The 17,487-nt window shown below is 40.6% G+C and overlaps 1 protein-coding gene across 1 annotated transcript in view; it reads right to left on the bottom strand.

Annotated features, from left to right (window-relative positions):
• SLC35F1 (solute carrier family 35 member F1) overlaps positions 1-17,487 on the bottom strand; it is a 444,149-nt gene that overhangs the window by 45,936 nt on the left and 380,726 nt on the right. Inside the window, exons 5-7 of the mRNA XM_024122526.2 lie at positions 14,651-14,807; positions 12,470-12,522; positions 5,126-5,280 (exon numbers count right to left, since the gene is read on the bottom strand). Coding sequence (XP_023978294.1) covers positions 5,126-5,280; positions 12,470-12,522; positions 14,651-14,807 — 365 coding nt within the window. The remainder of the gene's footprint in view (positions 1-5,125; positions 5,281-12,469; positions 12,523-14,650; positions 14,808-17,487) is intronic.

Raw genomic sequence — 17,487 nt, forward strand, 5'->3', positions numbered from 1 at the left:
GTGCTTTGTGACCACCTAGAGGGGTGGGATAGGGAGGGTGGGAGGGAGGGTGACGCAAGAAGGAAGAGATATGGGAACATATGTGTATGTATAACTGATTCACTTTGTTGTAAAGCAGAATCTAACACACCATTGTAAAACAGTTATACTACAATAAAGATGTTTAAAAAAAAAGAGAAATACTATAACTCAATAAAAGACAAATAAGCCAACTAAAAATGGGCAAAGAATCTAAATAGATATTTTTCCAAAGAAGATATATAAAAATATAACCACCTTCTCCTACTGCTCCAAATACACACACATACACACACACACACACACACACAACTGACATCACCATTTTTAAATTTTGCAAAAGTTGTCAAGATTTTTCATTGACCATAAACTGCTCTTAATGATAAAAGTACCCCCAATATGCAGTTTTTAAAAATCAATTTTCTGCGATGGCTCATCTGGCTGTGGTGGGAAACCTGCATGCCGCCCAGACCTGTCCTGCTGCCGGCTCTGGAGAGCCTCCCATCTGGGAAGCCCACGGCCAATTTTAGAGGCAGGCAAGCTGGGCCCCTGGGGAAAAACATCCTGGATATTCCAAATAATGACTACTTGATTGCAAATTCAAGCACTACTTGGAAGATTCTTTTAGAAATTAAGGAAAAGGAATTTTTTAAAGGTTTAAATTGAGAATTTAGCTTATTTCTTTGCAGATATTAAATACTATTGTTCATAAAACAGAGAACAGTAAAAGGCAGTGTTTATTCAAGAAGTGATGTGGTATCAACTGTAAGTACAGGAGAGTGAAGGGAAAGGAGAAATAGAGCATTCGTCTATGTCATATGACACAGCCCATAATATTAACATGGCTTTGTGAATACTGCCTCTGTACAAGGTTCCTGATTTGTCAATAGGATTCTCAAATTATTGTAAAGATATTTGTTTCAAAAAAGAAATGAAGCCAATTACGAGATTTATTTAAAAATTGTTTCAAAAAAATTGAAATATAGAATGTGAGCAAAGATTTAGTACAAGCTTATTCCCCAAATTATTTATAATAGCCAAAAAGAGATACCACTTGAATTCAATAAGCAGGGATTGTTCAATCAGTGGTTCTCAATGTTTAGCAACGAGTGGAGACATTTTTGACTGTCACGACTTGCAGGATGCTACCGGCATCGAGTGCGTCAAGGCCAGGGATGCTACTAAACATCCTATAATGCACAAGACAGGCCCCCTCCCCTTAGAAAGAATCATCTGGTCTAAAATGTCAATAGTACCATGGTTGAGAAACCTGGGATTAAATAAATTAAAAGTATAGCCATTCCTTGGAATACTATATATCTACAAAAATAATCTCAACTCTGGCTGTGTATTAGGATATGTGATGAACCATCTGAAGAGCTTCTAAAAGTTCCCACTCCTGACCAATCAGGATCAGACTCTCTGGGGTAGGGCCTGGGCCTGGCTATGGGTTTTTTTTTAAATAAAACTTTATTAAATCAAATAAGTGGGAATGTCTGTTTCCTAAGAAAGGCAGTTACAAAGGATAACAGCTGGTATGGGTTTGTTGACTTGGCTTTGAGCCTTATGGTCTCAAACCATTGGAACGGCTATGTTTTGTATTTTCTCCAGGTGATTATAATGCACAGTCAGGGTTGAGAACCACTCATTCACATTCACATTATATACAGATATTAAAAGACAAGGAAATATATACATGCTAAGTTTATTTATTTAAGATTTTTTTTTTTTGATGTGGACCATTTTTAAAGTCTTCATTGAATTTGTTACAATATTGCTTCTGTTTTATGTTTTGGTTTTTCGGCTGTGAGGCATGTGGGATCTTAGCTCCCTGACCAGGGATCGAACCCACACCCCCTGCATTGGAAGGCGAAGTCTTAACCACTGGAAAGCCAGGGAAGTCCCTACATGCTAAGTTTAAATAAAGCATGTAACAAAGCAGTATGCATGGTGTAATTAAATTTAAAAATATATATGAACTGCAAATATGTGTACTACAAAAGTAATAGGCACTGTAAATGGTACCAATGTATAACAATACTTATCTGTATTTTCTGACTTTCTCACAACTGATATGTATTTCTTTGTAACGAAAGATAACAGGTCACTCAAGAAAACATTTTGGCAGTTTCTTAAGAAACTAAACATGCTACAATCATAAGCCCAGCAATTGTACTCTTGGTTGTTTATTTCAGAGAAATGAAAAATCTGTTCACACAAGAACGTGTACATGAATGTTCATAACAGTTTTACACGTAATAGCCTCAAACATAAACAACCCAGAGTCCTTCACTGAGTACGTGGTTAAATAAATCGTGGTACATCCATACTGTGGAATAGTACTCTGCAATAAAAAAGGAGCTACTAATATATAAAACTATATGGATGAATCTCCAGAGAATTATGCTGAGAAATTATGCTGTGAAAAAAGTTGATCCCAAAAGGTTACATACTGTATAATTCCATTTACATGGAAGTGACAAATTTAGAGAAATGGAGAATAAATTAGTGGTTTCAAGGGGTTAAGGAGGTGGGTGAGAGACAAGTAAGCATGGCTATAAAAAGGCAACAAGAGCAACCCTTGTGGGGATGGAAATATTCTGCATGTTAACTGTGTTGATGTTAATATCCTGATATTATACCACAGGTTTGCAAGATGTCACCAATGGGGGAAACTAGGTAAAGGGTAAATGGGAACTCTGTATTATTTCTTAAAACTGTACATGTATCTGCAATTATCTTGAAAGTTTGATTTAAAGAAAGACAATAGGAATCAATTTTAACTAGAGAAAACATCTATTGTGTTTTCTTACCTTAAGGAAATTTATCTGTTAAATGGTAACGAAATATATGTGTATAGTGAAAAGCATTGCTTTAAGAATTAAAAACCATCTAAGACACCTCCAAATAGGTGAGTACAGGAATGTAATTTTCGGATAACACAGGTTCCCTTCTGATGGCATGATGACAGGGTACTACTCGGTTTCCTCTTCCCCAAAGTTACTTATCCTAAGTTAGCAGTAACATACAAATGATGAGAGAAGAAGATGAATTTTGGAGAATTAGAATTTACCTGGTTCATCAGCCTTCCCAGTTTCTGATGCTTGTTTATGTAGAGACCCCCAGGTCTAACCAAAAGTCAGTGGAAGTACGAGGAGTGACACACTCAAAACAGGAACAAGCACTGCTCAGGGACCCCTTTTCAGGTATTTGTTCTCAAATTCAGAGAACATCAGCCTCACGGAGGAGCAGACTCCCCCAGGTGCATCCCCAGATGCTGATTCTGTGGCTCAGGGGTGTGACCCAGGAATCTGCACTTTTAGCAAGTACCCCTGGTGAAAGCAGACTTTCCAGAACACTGCTATGAAGGATGCTGAGAGCCGAACTGGATCTGGACTGCCCAAGAAGTGACCGTAGTCCTTAACAAAACAATAGGTTTCAGTCACCTTTCCTCAAGGACGATTAAAGGGATTCTTCTAGTTGGACCTTATAAAGACAATTACAGGAGGAAGTGCTGAGAACAGAACTCATACTGAGGAATGGACTAGATGTGGATGCTTAGCTGTAGAGGAGAGACAGAAAAATAGCAGCCACTGTGCGGTACTGATGAGACCCCGGCTGAGTAGTCCCCGGGGCTCTGGAAAAGAATTGGGTGTGTTTGGAGGGGGATTCTGAGGGAAGGTGGTCCTCCTAACACTGTGGTGGGAGCAATGGGGGGGACATGCTGAGACTTTACTTTTTACTCTTATGAGGACCAGGGTGCACTCAGGAAACAGATTGTACCAACTAGGCAAAACAAATTACCAACAATGTACAAATGCTGTCCAGCAATAGACAATTTCTTTAAGCTGCCATTTTTGCCACCACGCTTGGCAGAAGTTTCCATGTAAAACAGGGACTCAGCATTTTATCCCTATCTGCTGCTACGGTTGCTTTCTTCACCTCTCATCTTCCAGATCTGCTTATGGTCCTCCCGGCTGCCAACCTTATTTGTGACCTCTTTTCCACCCGTGCCTGCTCTTCTTGGTCTGTTTCTTGGCTATGATTTTGGCTTAGCACAGTAATATTTCTGACCATTCACTTCTGCTGCTTGGCCTCTGATCATCATCTCAAGTATATACTCCCTCCAGCTCAGCACTTCTCCGGGAACCTCCAAACCCAGTGTGACCTGGTTGAAGATGCCCTGCCCACCAAGATGCCCTATCAACTGGCCACATCGTGAGATGATGACATTACCTGTAATACTGCTGGTGAAGCACTTGGCTAGAAGTGGCCCAGAGCAGCGCCTCTTTTCTTCTGTCTCTTCTTCTTTGGCCTGTCCTAATTTGGTCTTATCTGTTTGGATATCCCTTACTTGTCCTTTTTCACACTGGTCAGAGTCCCCACTGACTAGTTAAGGAATGGCAAGCGGGTCTCTTCTCACATACCAACTCCAGTCAATTGTTAATGAATCAGTGAGTGTAGTGTTTAAAAAATAGCCTCTCATAGCACACCTCAGTGGACCATAACCAATGTCATGCCTGCCTTGGGTGAGGATGTGGGTAGAGTCTTACACTCGAAAAGATTGCCATCTTTGTACCGACTAGTTTCTTCTTTAGGGGTGATATAATAGAAACTATTTTGAATGAATTAGCATTTTCCATTCATATTTGCTATAAAAATACATGCAAAACAGAAACTGCAGGAACTGTGTCTTTTCTCCAATGAGAATACACTCTTCCGGTGCCTTTGGCAGAATCCATTTGGCAGTTATAGCTTGAGAATTGTACAAGTCTCCCTAGCTTTAGGCTGGAAAAAGAGTAGCTTCTGGGGTGAATGATGTCAGAAAAACTGTCCCCCATTATTTGAAAGCCTTTCCCTCTAGAGCTGTTTCTTATCTTTCACTATCAAATGTCTGTGGTGACTAGTCTCTTATGACAAAATGTTGCTTCAGTCTTATAGTTGGAATGGGAATACCCAGGTCATAGGGGTTAGCACACAGAGGTACATTCCTGCTTCTCAATGCAAAATCACAAAATTGGGGCAATTCCACAGCAGAGTATTCCTACCTATATGCATTCCTTCCTACAAAGTATCATCTTCAGAAAGGAGCACTGACTCCACTTACCTTGTAGTGGAAGAGAAACAATCCACAGAACAAGCTGTACAGATCTGCGGTGAGCAGGGAGAGGTTGACCGAAGTGGCGCTGGTTTTCTTTATGACCACTGGCATGAAGCTGTAGAGACCAAACATGCAGGCACTAAAGCCAACGTAGAGCAGTCCTGATGGGGAGAGGAAAGAGAGGTGACGTCACAGCCTCCTCCAGGGCCTCTGTGGATCCGCAGTGGGTGAAAGAAGGGGAATGGTGCCCCCGACTTATCTTTCACTCTATTAACGGATGTTTATTATTGGGTAATACGTAGCTAAAACATAAAGTAAAAAGTGAAAATCTGCATGTGGAACAAAAACCACATGCTTCTCACACATATATGATGTTTTGCTTCTTCCAGGAAGGAGTACCTCTTAGTGGCTACAGTCAGAACATAGGGTCAAGTCTTCTAAATTCTATTTCTGGTTGTGCTGTAAGTAGTTTCTAGTACCCACGTCTTTCAAAACATTTTTTCATTTCTTTCTTATTTGCAACATGGGAACAAAACTACTTGGTGTCATGCATTGCTCACAACGATGAATAACTACACAGTCCTTAAAATGGAAGGGCTTACATGACAAAGAGATGTGGACTAAGTCCGAGTACTGCACTGAAGTCCTAACTGTGTGACCTTGGGCAAATCACTTCATTGCTTTGACACAAGATGATCTGTCAGTTTCTTCCAGATTTGTGAATCCTGCTCAGCCCTACCGCCAACACCAGAGTCCTATTCCACCATCACTCTTCCTAGCATACCGTGGGCTCTCACATGCAGGCTCTGCTGTTTTAGAAATAGGTAAATGCTTTGTAGACCATCAAAGAACGAAGTTTTGCAAAACAGAAAGGTAAAAAAGAAGAAAAAAATGCCCTTAAAATGCTATATGATCAGTCCCTCATCCTCTGAAATTCTCTCTCTCTTTCTCTCTCATTATAACTAGATACACAATTGTTAATACTAATTCCATAAGTACATAATTTTGTTGAGTCCCAAACAGAGGATTATGGCTAAATCTAGAGTTTGGTTCATCACTTCCTAGATGTTGATGCAACATAAATGTAGAAAAATTATGCCCATTTCTCTACCTTGAAAGAATAAGGCATAGAATAAGCATAAGTAATGCGATTCAGTGGATCTCTGGACATTTTTATATAATAAAATATCCAACATTTCCAAAGGAACCTCGATTACATGTTTCTGCATTAGGCTGTGGGCAGATTACTTCCCTGGAGTCCTATGAATTTTGGAGGATTTGGTAGGTACTAGACATCCAGTCCCTTTGACTGTGAAGAACAGGGATCCCTCCATAGAGAAATTTGATTTTCCCATATGCAAAGCATTTCAGGGCATGAATCATTATTCTATATGTTTCTGATATTTAAGGAAAGCCATGCCAAGTCTATATAAGAATTTTATTTTGAATACTAAGTAAGCAAACTCAGTACAACAGCCCCCTCTAGTGTGGTGGAAATGCACTAAGAGGAAACTGGAATAATCACTTTTCTCGTTCAGTAAATTATACGAGTCCTCTCGTGGATATTCTGTCATAGTAATGTCAGATGGCTTTTGGCTCTCCATCCAAAGTTTTAATTCCCTAAAAATGTTCAATTTTCCTGTATTTGAGTTTCATGCTACTTATAATTTATTTTCCTTTTAACCAAGTTACTAAAAATGCAATATTAAATAACCTATGATTAATACATGAAAAGACATAAAAATTAATTCAGTATTCCTTTAAGGAATCTGAGATGAACAGACTAGGGATAAAATATATCTTAAATTAATCCACTAAAAGTAATCAAACTTGATCAAAACGTAGTCCAGGAACCAGAGTCTTAAAAATTTTTTTTTTCGATTATACATGACTGGGCTAGGAAGTTCAACAATCCTACCCTCCCATCACCTTACCTAGCATACTATGGACTCTCACATGTGAGATCTGATGTTTTATATTCACTCAATTATTCACCCAAGTATTCACTGAGTACCTACTATGCTCTAGGGACTCTGCTATGGGTTAGCAATACAATGGAAAATAGGATAGACAGGAAGCTTAGAGTTGATATTGGTACTATGAAGGAAGAAAAGGGTTGCTATGAGGAATGACAGGGAGCTTGCTTTAGGAGGGGTGGAGGTGGCAGTTACCTTGAATGCTGAAGGACTAAAGGAGATTGCCAGGGGGAAAATAATTTAGGCAGGAGGACCTACAAATGAAAAGACCCTGATGGGTTCCAGGAGCTGCCAGAGGTCAGAATATCCGAGCAGGATGAACAGAGTGAGGCAGTGATAAGACAGGAGGTTGGAAAATTAGTCAGGGGCTGGATTATGTGGGGTTTTGTAGGTCTTACAAAGAAATCGATCTTGTTCTAGTTGTAATGGGAAGCCACTGAGGAGTTTATAGCAGGTGGCTAACGTCTGATTTACATTTCTAAAAGATGACTTTGGTTATTGTGAGGAGAAGGAACTGAAGGAGAAAAGCACGGAGGAGACCAGTGAGGAGTGCAGGGTCTCAGTCCAGGCAAGAGATGCTGGTGGCTTTGCTCCGAGTGGCAGTGGAGATGAAGGGAAGTGGCTGGTCTGTGAAGACTCAACATGCCCTGCTGGTAGACTGGATGTGGGGAGTAAGGAAAAGGACAGCGTCAAAGACACCTATGGGTTCACATGGGCTCTGGCTAATTTAGAAACTGGGTGAATTATGATGCCATTTACTGAGATGGAGAGAACTGAGCCGGAGGACCAGGTTTTCAGGGGAAATAAAAAGCTCTATTTTGAACACGTTAGGTGTTAGACACTTACGCATCATCCAAAAGAATTTGTCCAGTAGGGAGTGGATATACAACTGGCAGCTCAGAGAAGAGGTGTGACTTTACAAGCTAATTGGTGAGCCAAGGAGTGTAAGAAAATAGATACACAGCAGAGTTTCACTCTACTCATCAGGCTACCTTGAGATGCTCCAAGCTTAAACACTCTAGACCTGTTCTTAAAAACTGCAGAAATTAAATTTAGAGGGATAGGAGTGAAATATGTACACCGTCATAGTTAATCACTTTGCTGGGTCAACCAATGTTTTTGTGTGTGAATATCCTGTTTTGTGAGCAAAGCATGGTCAGCCAAATGAACACATGATTAAGTGGAGAGTGGGAATGCAGTATTGCTGCAATTTACTGATTTGTTGTTCTTAGAGGGACATTAGCTAGTTAATGGACGTAAGTGATGCATCTGAAGGCCCAACTTGCTGTGCATGTGGGGTTTTCAAACAATCGATCGACATGATCAAACAAATGGACTGAATTACTTTTTGACTGACAATCACATGATGGGTGCAATAACTACATTTACAAAGTATATGTATAACCATTTCTTATTTGAAATGATTTCCCTCTCACTAAAGACAGAATTTGGTAGCTCTTGTCCTCATGCACTAAAGAGATTTAAGCTAAAGAAATTGGAAAGAATACTACCAGCTAATACTGACTGAGCACTTGCTATGTGTCATGTACTTTATGTACATTAATTAATCTCCATACCAGTATAATGCCATTGCTGCCATTGCTATTGTTATCCTCTTTACACACGTGAGGAAATAGGCTTATAGAGTGTATCAGTCAAAAAACACCCATACCATGTTCAAAAGAGGAAATATAATATGGGGCACAAGTTAAAAAGGTGTTTGAATGGGTGATGTGGAAACAGGGATGGTGAGGCAACCCAGACATTAGCAATAGCAGTAAATTATTCACACCACTGAAGCCAGAGGGAACCAGGGAGGAGGCCATGTTACCAGAGGTCAGAAGTCAGGGAAGCCCAGCAGAGGAATAATCAGAGGACACTCGGCCATTTCTAGAGACCTGACCTGAAAGAAGGAGACACACTGTGGTTTCTTTCTTCCTCTCACCTTCCAGTCCCCTTCTACTGCTTCCCATTGGCCAAATCTAACTGAAAGCCAGTTAACAAAGCAGCTGGGAAGCATTGTTTGTTTTGCATGAGTCAGTCGTCAGCCTCTGCAATGCAGAGCAGAGTAACGGTAAGAAAAAGATCTGTGAGCAAACAGGCAGAAGACAAGCTTATAGAGGTTGAGTAGCTTGCCCTCAGGTCACTCAGGCTGCCTGAATTTAAATTCTGAGCACATACTACTAACCTGTGTTGTCTAATTATTATGAAAAGAAATGGGGCTTGGATGAGGCATCCTATTTGACTGTAATGAGCATCTCATTTTATATATGATATATACACAACACATCATATATACATGATATATCATGTGATGTGTGCTATATATGCTTATATATGATGGATATGGTATATACATGTATATAGTACGTGTCTGTGTATGCTGCATATATTTTATCTCATCACTTTCTTTGGGATCCCACTGGTGTCACTAGTGTTCTTTTACTTTCCTTTGACTAGACTAGATTTTTAAAACATTACTTTTAATTCTTAACAATAAAGGCAAGGTAAGATGGTTTCTCAGGACATATGCACTAAGGCACCAGGATCGGGGGATGACTCAGAGAGTGCAAATTAGTCCCACCACAGGCAGCCGTGAGCCCAGAGAAGCGGCCTCAGTTCCCCAGGCCTCCAGTTCAGCATCGGTAAAAAGAAAGGCTGTATTCTTAATGACCTTTAAGGTCTTTCCTGCTCTGTGGTCCCATTACTGCATCTTCAGGGAAAGGTCAAATCTCTTGTTTTGGCCTCTAGGACAAAACCAAAACCAAAGCAAGCATCACCCACGGCAAGAAAAGTGAAGCCCCAGCGCACCACGAACTGGTGTTGGCTGACCCAACGCACACTTTTTCTTCCTCTGACACTGGACTTGCACGTCAGCTAACACTTGTTCACACGTCCTTCAACACAATATGGCAAAATTGGATAAAGGGAACACGTAAGCTAGTTATTAGATTTCTGACTAATCTGTCCACCTGCTCCACAGAAGGACATTTTAGCTCTATAGGTCCTACATTCCACTTGAGTTTCATGATTACATAACCAGAACCAGTCGTTCTGTTCAGTAGAGTAAAACAAAGAAAGAAAAACAAACAGCATCAATAAATTAATGTTATCTTCTTGCTTTTAATTACTCTTTGCATCTTGCAATTGGCCAATATTATTAGAAAATAACAGAATCTGTTAAAAAATGCTTTCCAAATCCAGAAAGTATGAAACACGTTTATTACCCCACTTGCTCCATTGAAAAAAAAATCTCTTTACTTTGATAAAATGGCAACCATAGGAGCTGTCCAAGAGACTATATGATGGGGATTACTGATGTGGAGAGAGGGAAGGGAGAGAAACGCATCGACAGATACTGTGAGATATAGTCTTGGATTTTGGTCTCTTAACTAAGACGCTGGGAGCGCTCCACCAAGACACAGTGATCAGAGCTTGGCACTTTTGAGTGATTTCCCATGGAGCATGGGGAGGCCTTGATGGGAGGCTGACCCCCTTGATGTCCCCTTGCCTTTAGGGTCCATGAGTTCCAGTAGCTGCTACACCATCTCCTGGTTTCCCAGAAAGAAAGTGCAAAGCCAAGCCTAAGCCTCCTGCCCTGTCTCCACCGCTTCCCTTTTGTCTATATTTTTGTAAGATGAGAGAGGGCAGGACAGCCCGTCTCCTTTGCTTGTCATTCATTTGCTCATTGAATAAACATTTATTCACTGAATTTTATGTGCCTAGAACTGAACCAAGCAGAACATTGTAGTAGGTCAGGATGAGGTAGGAGGACAAAGATGGCCATGGTGTAAAAACACTCAACCCGTACCCATGCTTCAGAAAGAAAAGATGAATATTTGGCTCCTTTTCTAGACCATCTGAGCCTCATTTCCAGTCAGAAATTAAACAAATGATTTTATGATGTGTTCCCTTCATCATCTTGGACCACAGGAGATTGACATTTTAATGGCAATACAAGGGTTCAGAATAAAACTACCTTTTGATGACATATTTAACTAACACTGAATTATAACAGAACCTTGGTGGACATGCATGTGACAGCCACATAATTGGAGGACAAATTATCTTTTATTAGTGCTACTACTATTAATATAAAATTAATTTATAGTCATGGACCACTGCATGTGAAGTGTTACCAAGCACAGGTAACATCCTGGCTCTGAGAATCACAAAGGCCAATGCAGCTGTAACTTGCAGCCGCCTTCCTCTCCTCCCTACAATCCCTTCTCTCTATTGATTTTCATTTAATTGTATCAACTCGGGAGAAATTAAACGGCAGGACTCTGTGACAGACACAAGGGCTGGGGAGCCCTTGAAGTCACTAGAGATAACCCCAGGGGCAGTCGTGCATAATTCTGTAGCACCTGGTGTGCCTTCAGAGGCAATTCTGTCGGCGGCAAGTCAACCCTGGATGCTTCAGGGTCAAGGGTAGGTAAAGTGGTGCAGGGAGCTTTATGTCACTGTTGTCCTTGTTCGGAGAAGCAGAATTTGACTGAAGCTGTCAGTTCCATGAAAGCTCATATAAGCTGGAGATGGCTCAAACGGCCAGCTTCAGAGTGGGGAACCACCTGTATTTTCACCCGGGCACACACTTCCCAAGCATGTCCATAAGCCCAGCTCTGTGCTCGCTGCTGGAACCCAGGCGTCTTGGTATAGACACTGAGGGGATATTTCAGGGCTGAGGGTAGGTCAGTCCTGTCTAGGGCTTGCTGAGTGATCATTATTAGAGCATCACCTGGGATCTTAAATCCTTGTCTTAAATTTTTTTCAGAGAAAAGTGACTTTAGAAACAGGTGGCATCTAGATGCCCTGGCTGACTATTAAGTAGCTCAAAGTCTGTCTGGTATTTTCCACCAAGTCCATTTGGAGATCAATTAACCATGTCTTTTGTGAGCACTGCTCCCTTCTGAAAAGGTTTTTATGGGTTCAGAATGCCCATTACCTTGTTTTCTTTTGTGCTTTTTGTTAAGTTCAGTTTTTTTTCCTTTACTAAAGTGCCACTTTTTAATGATCACGTCAGTTTGGTGTTTCTCGGCTGGAGCAAATTGCTGTCATTTGTGTCCCACCACTGCCTCAGGGCATTTTTTCTTTCCAGCTGGTCTTTGACCTAATAACATACTTCTGTGTCTACAATAATGGCATCTTGGCGATGATAATGAGCAGAGGCTCAATTAAGAAACATTATGAATCATACAGTTCAGTCTCTTCTAGTGTGTACGAAACCCTAAAGTGACAAGGGGGTTTCCTGTTTTTTTGTCCCGTGCAGTCTAAGTCCTTTCCTTGTTCGTGCCTCACCGCCACCCCCGTCACTCTCCATGCGTTATTTCTCAGGTTTACTGAAAACAGCATCTTAGGTGAGCAAACCCCTTACCTATTTGCCAGTCCCAGGGCACCTTTAACAGCTCCTTGTGCTCCATTATAGCTCTGCGAATTGAAAGAAAGCAGACCTGATAAGCAATGCGTCCTACTTCTTTGTTTCACTTACCAGATTTATACAAGTCATGAAGCAATCAATTGAATTTCAAAAATTACTCTGGGGCTTCCCTGGTGGCGCAGTGGTTGAGAGTCTGCCTGCCGATGCAGGGGACACGGGTTCGTGCCCCGGTCCGGGAAGATCCCACATGCCGCGGAGTGGCTGGGCCCGTGAAAAAAATTACTCTGGATCACGCAGAGGCAAGTCTCATTAGGCAGCCCAGCCCAAGGTTTATCCCTGCAGGATCTTGTTTGGTGAGTGAGCCAGTGGGCATGGTGGAGCACAGACCCTCCGCAGTTCTTCTCACCCATGCTTCCTCTTGCTTAGATGCTTTCTCAAAAGTATATGGCGAGGTTGCAGGTTTAATCAGTTTTCTGACTGAGCACGCTACAGGGCAGTGGTGCTCAAACTTAAATGTACAAAACCGCCACCTGGAGAGCACTTTAAAACAGTTTCCTGGGCCCCATCCCTCGAAAGTCTGATTCAATAGATCTGGGTGGGGCCCACGGATGTGTGTTTCTGACAAGTTTCATGCGGTGCCAGTGCTGTTGGTCAGAGAACTACACTCTGAGAACCACTGCTCTGGAAGAGGACCAGGAGGGGAGGGGGGCACGGCTCCACCGGTGTCCCTTTGGTTTCAGTGTGCCCTCAATGTATCCTGTTCACCAAACACACTCAAATGCCACTTCCACTATTTTGGCAGCAGTGTTTCTGAAGGGCTCTGTCAGCTCTAATGGCCTATAACTGAAGCAGATGAGTGCTAGATCTCTGAAGATATTTTTTTGGATTCAAGAATAATAATCCATAAAATGAGCCATCCATCTACAAAATGTTAGTTATGAACAGTTGAACTAGGCTATTTCTTTTCCTCTTACAAAGCTGAAGCACCAAATTTAGGAACTTTAAAATGCCAGCATGCTTTCAAAATGAACCAAAAATAAATCTTTCTTAGAGAGTCTTCCCATGTCCTTGCCTTGTTTGCTATGGAGTTTTTTCACCTGTATCTCAGGATACCGAAGTTTGGAGGATTCTTGGAAACAGCCTATTTGCAAAACCAGTTTAAAGTGATGCCAAAATAGCTTCCATAAATAATTTCAGACACTGCCCCAGTACAAAGAACTTACTTTGTAGAAAGTGATTTGGTGAAATTAGAATTACTTGCTTTGCAGAGAGGGATTTGCTGAAATTAGACTGGAGGTTATACTATCCTTCTTTATCTCTTATGTGAAACTAAAATTCATGGCCTTTATTGATGGAAAATTATGCTTTGTTTGACACTTATTCTTGCAACAACTTCTGAGGCCTAGTCAGTGATGACTTATATGTTCCAATGCCAGAATTATTGCAAAATTGTTGTTTCTGACTTTTTGATACTTAGTGAATGCCTGTGTTATATCTTCACTCGTTTAAGGAAAATGGAAACACTAAATTTCTAAGAGATGAATTTGTTTTTTGTTTTTCATTTTTGTTTGGTTTTTTTTTGGCCGTGCGCATTGCTTGTGGGATCTTAGTTCTCCTACCAGGGATTGAACCCGAGCCATGGCAGTGAAAGTGCTGAGTCCTAACGACTGGGCTGCCAGGGAATTCCCTAAGAGATGAATTTGAAATATGGTTCACTTGTGCAAATCCATGGGCAATAAAAGAAAACATTTATAAAAGGAAAATTTAAACTATGAGTTTTCTAGTGGTGGTTACTAGTAAGACTAGTTTACTGGTTGTCAGTAGTAAACAGAATGCCCCTTTTTGGAAGTGCATCAGATCATGGCATTTACACTTAGTTTGTCTGTTTCTCTAAGTAAAACCTCCTTGGCTGGTTTGGGAGAATCAATGTACTTCTCATGTATTCTTGTAAATTATCTTCAAATTCCATTAAATACATCCATTAAAAATTCATTTAGTTTGGAAGAAATTTACTAATAAAGATAACTGAGTTTTTCAGATTTCATGTGGGAGGTTGGTGACAGGTTTCTACCTTTGATTTTCGTAAAATGAAGTGAACAACCATATCCCAAATGAAAAAAAAATTGTAAGAATAAGCTCTAAGAGTATCGACTGCCTGAATTTCTAATTTTTACTCACAACTGAATTCCACTGAAAAATGCCCCGAAGAGTCCAATCATTCCCAGGAATTCCACTCGGCTCAGTGTTCGGATGATGTATTCTTCCCAGACGTTAGAGATACCGTAGAGCGTGGCTCCCCCTAAGACCAGAAGGTCCCCTACCAGCTTATTTTCCCCTAGGAACCAAAAAAAAAAAAAAAAAAAAAAAAGGAAGATTTATTAAAATTTTCCTGACAAGAATTTGGCATCGGCAAAATCAGCTTCCTATGCCTATTCTTTTCTGACATTTTTATAGACGTTCTGTATTTTGCCAGCTGAGATTTAGTAAAGTCCATTTATCTGTGCTCCAGTTACGTTGTGATATAAAAAGGTTGCCTATGTCCCCAACAAGAAGTCTTCCCTAGCTAAGAAAGGGACCAGTTTCTTCTAGGTTGTACCCTCTCCATAAAGCCCCATGTCTTCTGTCTGAGCGAAAGGGATTATGGGTTGAAATTTTCAACTTCCTAAAGTAAGTAACATAAGGGTGAAAATATATGTAATTCATTATCACATTAGTATTTTTCTTCTTTCATAAAAATATCTGTTTGTTCTAAATTCAATTTTGGTTAGTTTTGGTTTCTGTCCAATCTCTCAAAAATTCTGTACCTAGCTATTTCTTATACTTAGGCCAACTCTTTCCACTCCAGGAAGTGTGAAGCTAGGAAAGGACAGTGGAAATCAGCAGCCAGTGGCCTCACAGTGGGCTTGTACCCAAGGAGCCTCCAGCTGTGTCCTGTGTAGTTGGCTCATGGGAGCTCAGCAGACATGCAGCTCTGGGGCAGAATAGGTGCGGGATTGGGAGGGCGCTCTCTCCAGCATGATTCTAAGGGAGAGACCCACCTTAGAGTAGCCTTGGATTTCCAGATTAGCTGGAACAACCTAAAACTGCAGAGCCAGATGTTCACTGTACAGTTGGGAGCACTGCACATTCTCTAGGAAGAGGTTTCACATAAAAGAATCTGGGCTGGGATTGGGGAGAGACCTCTTCACTCATGTCTTTGTGGTCACCTCTGGAGACACATTTACTCTAATTAGTGTAACTTTTTCTAAGACAGCTTCCCACTGCTGGTAAGAATCAGAGACAGAAAAGATACCCCAAAAGGCAGGAGAGCTTGCTGGAGTTCAAGGGAATGGAGCTGAGAGTCTGGAACTGCAAGGGCTGGGAACCCTCCTGGGGCTCATGGGGAGTGGGTGGCCCAAGAACATGAGGAGGCTCCGATGAGGAACCAGACCTCATGGCTGTGTCCCTGGGTGTGTCTTCCAGGCAAATGAAGGTTGCTGTTACAAAGCAACCTGATGAATCTTTTTTTATGTGTCAACTAGAAAATCATGACAAAACTTCTAATTTTAAGGAGTTCATTGTGGAATAACCCATAAATTAAAAACTATCCATTATTAAGACTATAAAATTATAATGAACATGATTCAGTCACTTTTCAATAAGGACCCATTTCAGAATCTTGTGGTGACATGGGGCCATTACTATGAATATCAATTATTGTTGTATTAGTGAAGTGTGGACGTGCTGCTCGATAGAATTCTTGGTTACATGAAATTAATTTTATATGAATGGATTCAGGAAAGTTAAATTATAATAAACTATTTTAATAGAAATTAGGGAAACATCAGTCCCTCTTTTAAAAGTCCTAAAAAGAGGCCACACTGTTTCAATGAATAGTCTCAAAAATCTTTTTCAAACTCTACATTTATATCATTATGGTCTACTCTGTTAAGCCTTTGACTACATGGAATCTACTCCTGAGTACTTTGAATTTTCACCAATGCAGTGATAATTATTGTTAATAATGATACAATTTTGTGTAACTGCAAGTTTAGAAGTATTTCCTAAGTTATCGGTAACCAAGTGATTAAATATTACTTATTAAAATTTTATTAGTAAGTGTATTTATCAGTTTTTAAATCATTTGAAAGTGGGTACCTATACATATAGCATGTATGAAATCTTAGATGATTAAATATAGTTTAACTAGGACATGATTTTATCCAACCATATTGTATAATGCAGTGTTTGATATAATATTTTGTACCTACAATTTGTATCTAGTTAACTGGAAATTACAACATATTATTCTATGTTTCATGCCCTATTAAGGCAATAGATATCTGACATGGTAGATTCAATTTCTCTGAAAATTCACGGGGAAAATTATATCTAGCAAGTGTGTCATTTACGTATGTTTGAAACCACAATGAGTGAAAATGATTTGCAAATTTGGGGCAAATGTAAACATCTGAAATTATGAGAAGTTCATTCAACCCAGTGCCTTCTTTCTCTCCTCTGAATTTCACACCATTGTCACTGCGTATGGCCCCCACTACACTTTGCTCCACGTCTATTATTTGTTAACTTGCCTGTCTTCCCCTTCCTGTTTTCTTATAGAGTAGGGTTGAAGGACCTACTATGACTTACTTTGCTTTATATTCTCTGCGGTCCCTAGCACAGATCCTGGCACATTATAAGTTCTCAATAAATGTTTAAATGAGTTGAGCCGATGGAAAAGGTCTTAATACATCTCATGGTAAAGATTTTGAGTGGTGACATCTTTCAATTCAGGTGGACATGGGTTCTAATCATATCGCTGTCACTTATTAGTTGTTAAACATTGGGCAAGCTATAGAGTCTTTCTGACTTGTGTTTCCTTAATTTAAAATGAGGTTATTGGGCTTCCCTGATGGCGCAGTGGTTGCGCGTCCGCCTGCCGATGCAGGGGAACCGGGTTCGCGCCCCGGTCTGGGAGGATCCCACATGCCGCGGAGCGGCTGGGCCCGTGAGCCATGGCCGCTGAGCCTGCGCGT

This window comes from Physeter macrocephalus, chromosome 10, assembly GCF_002837175.3.
Source record: "Physeter macrocephalus isolate SW-GA chromosome 10, ASM283717v5, whole genome shotgun sequence".
In the NCBI taxonomy this organism is placed as follows: domain Eukaryota; kingdom Metazoa; phylum Chordata; class Mammalia; order Artiodactyla; family Physeteridae; genus Physeter; species Physeter macrocephalus.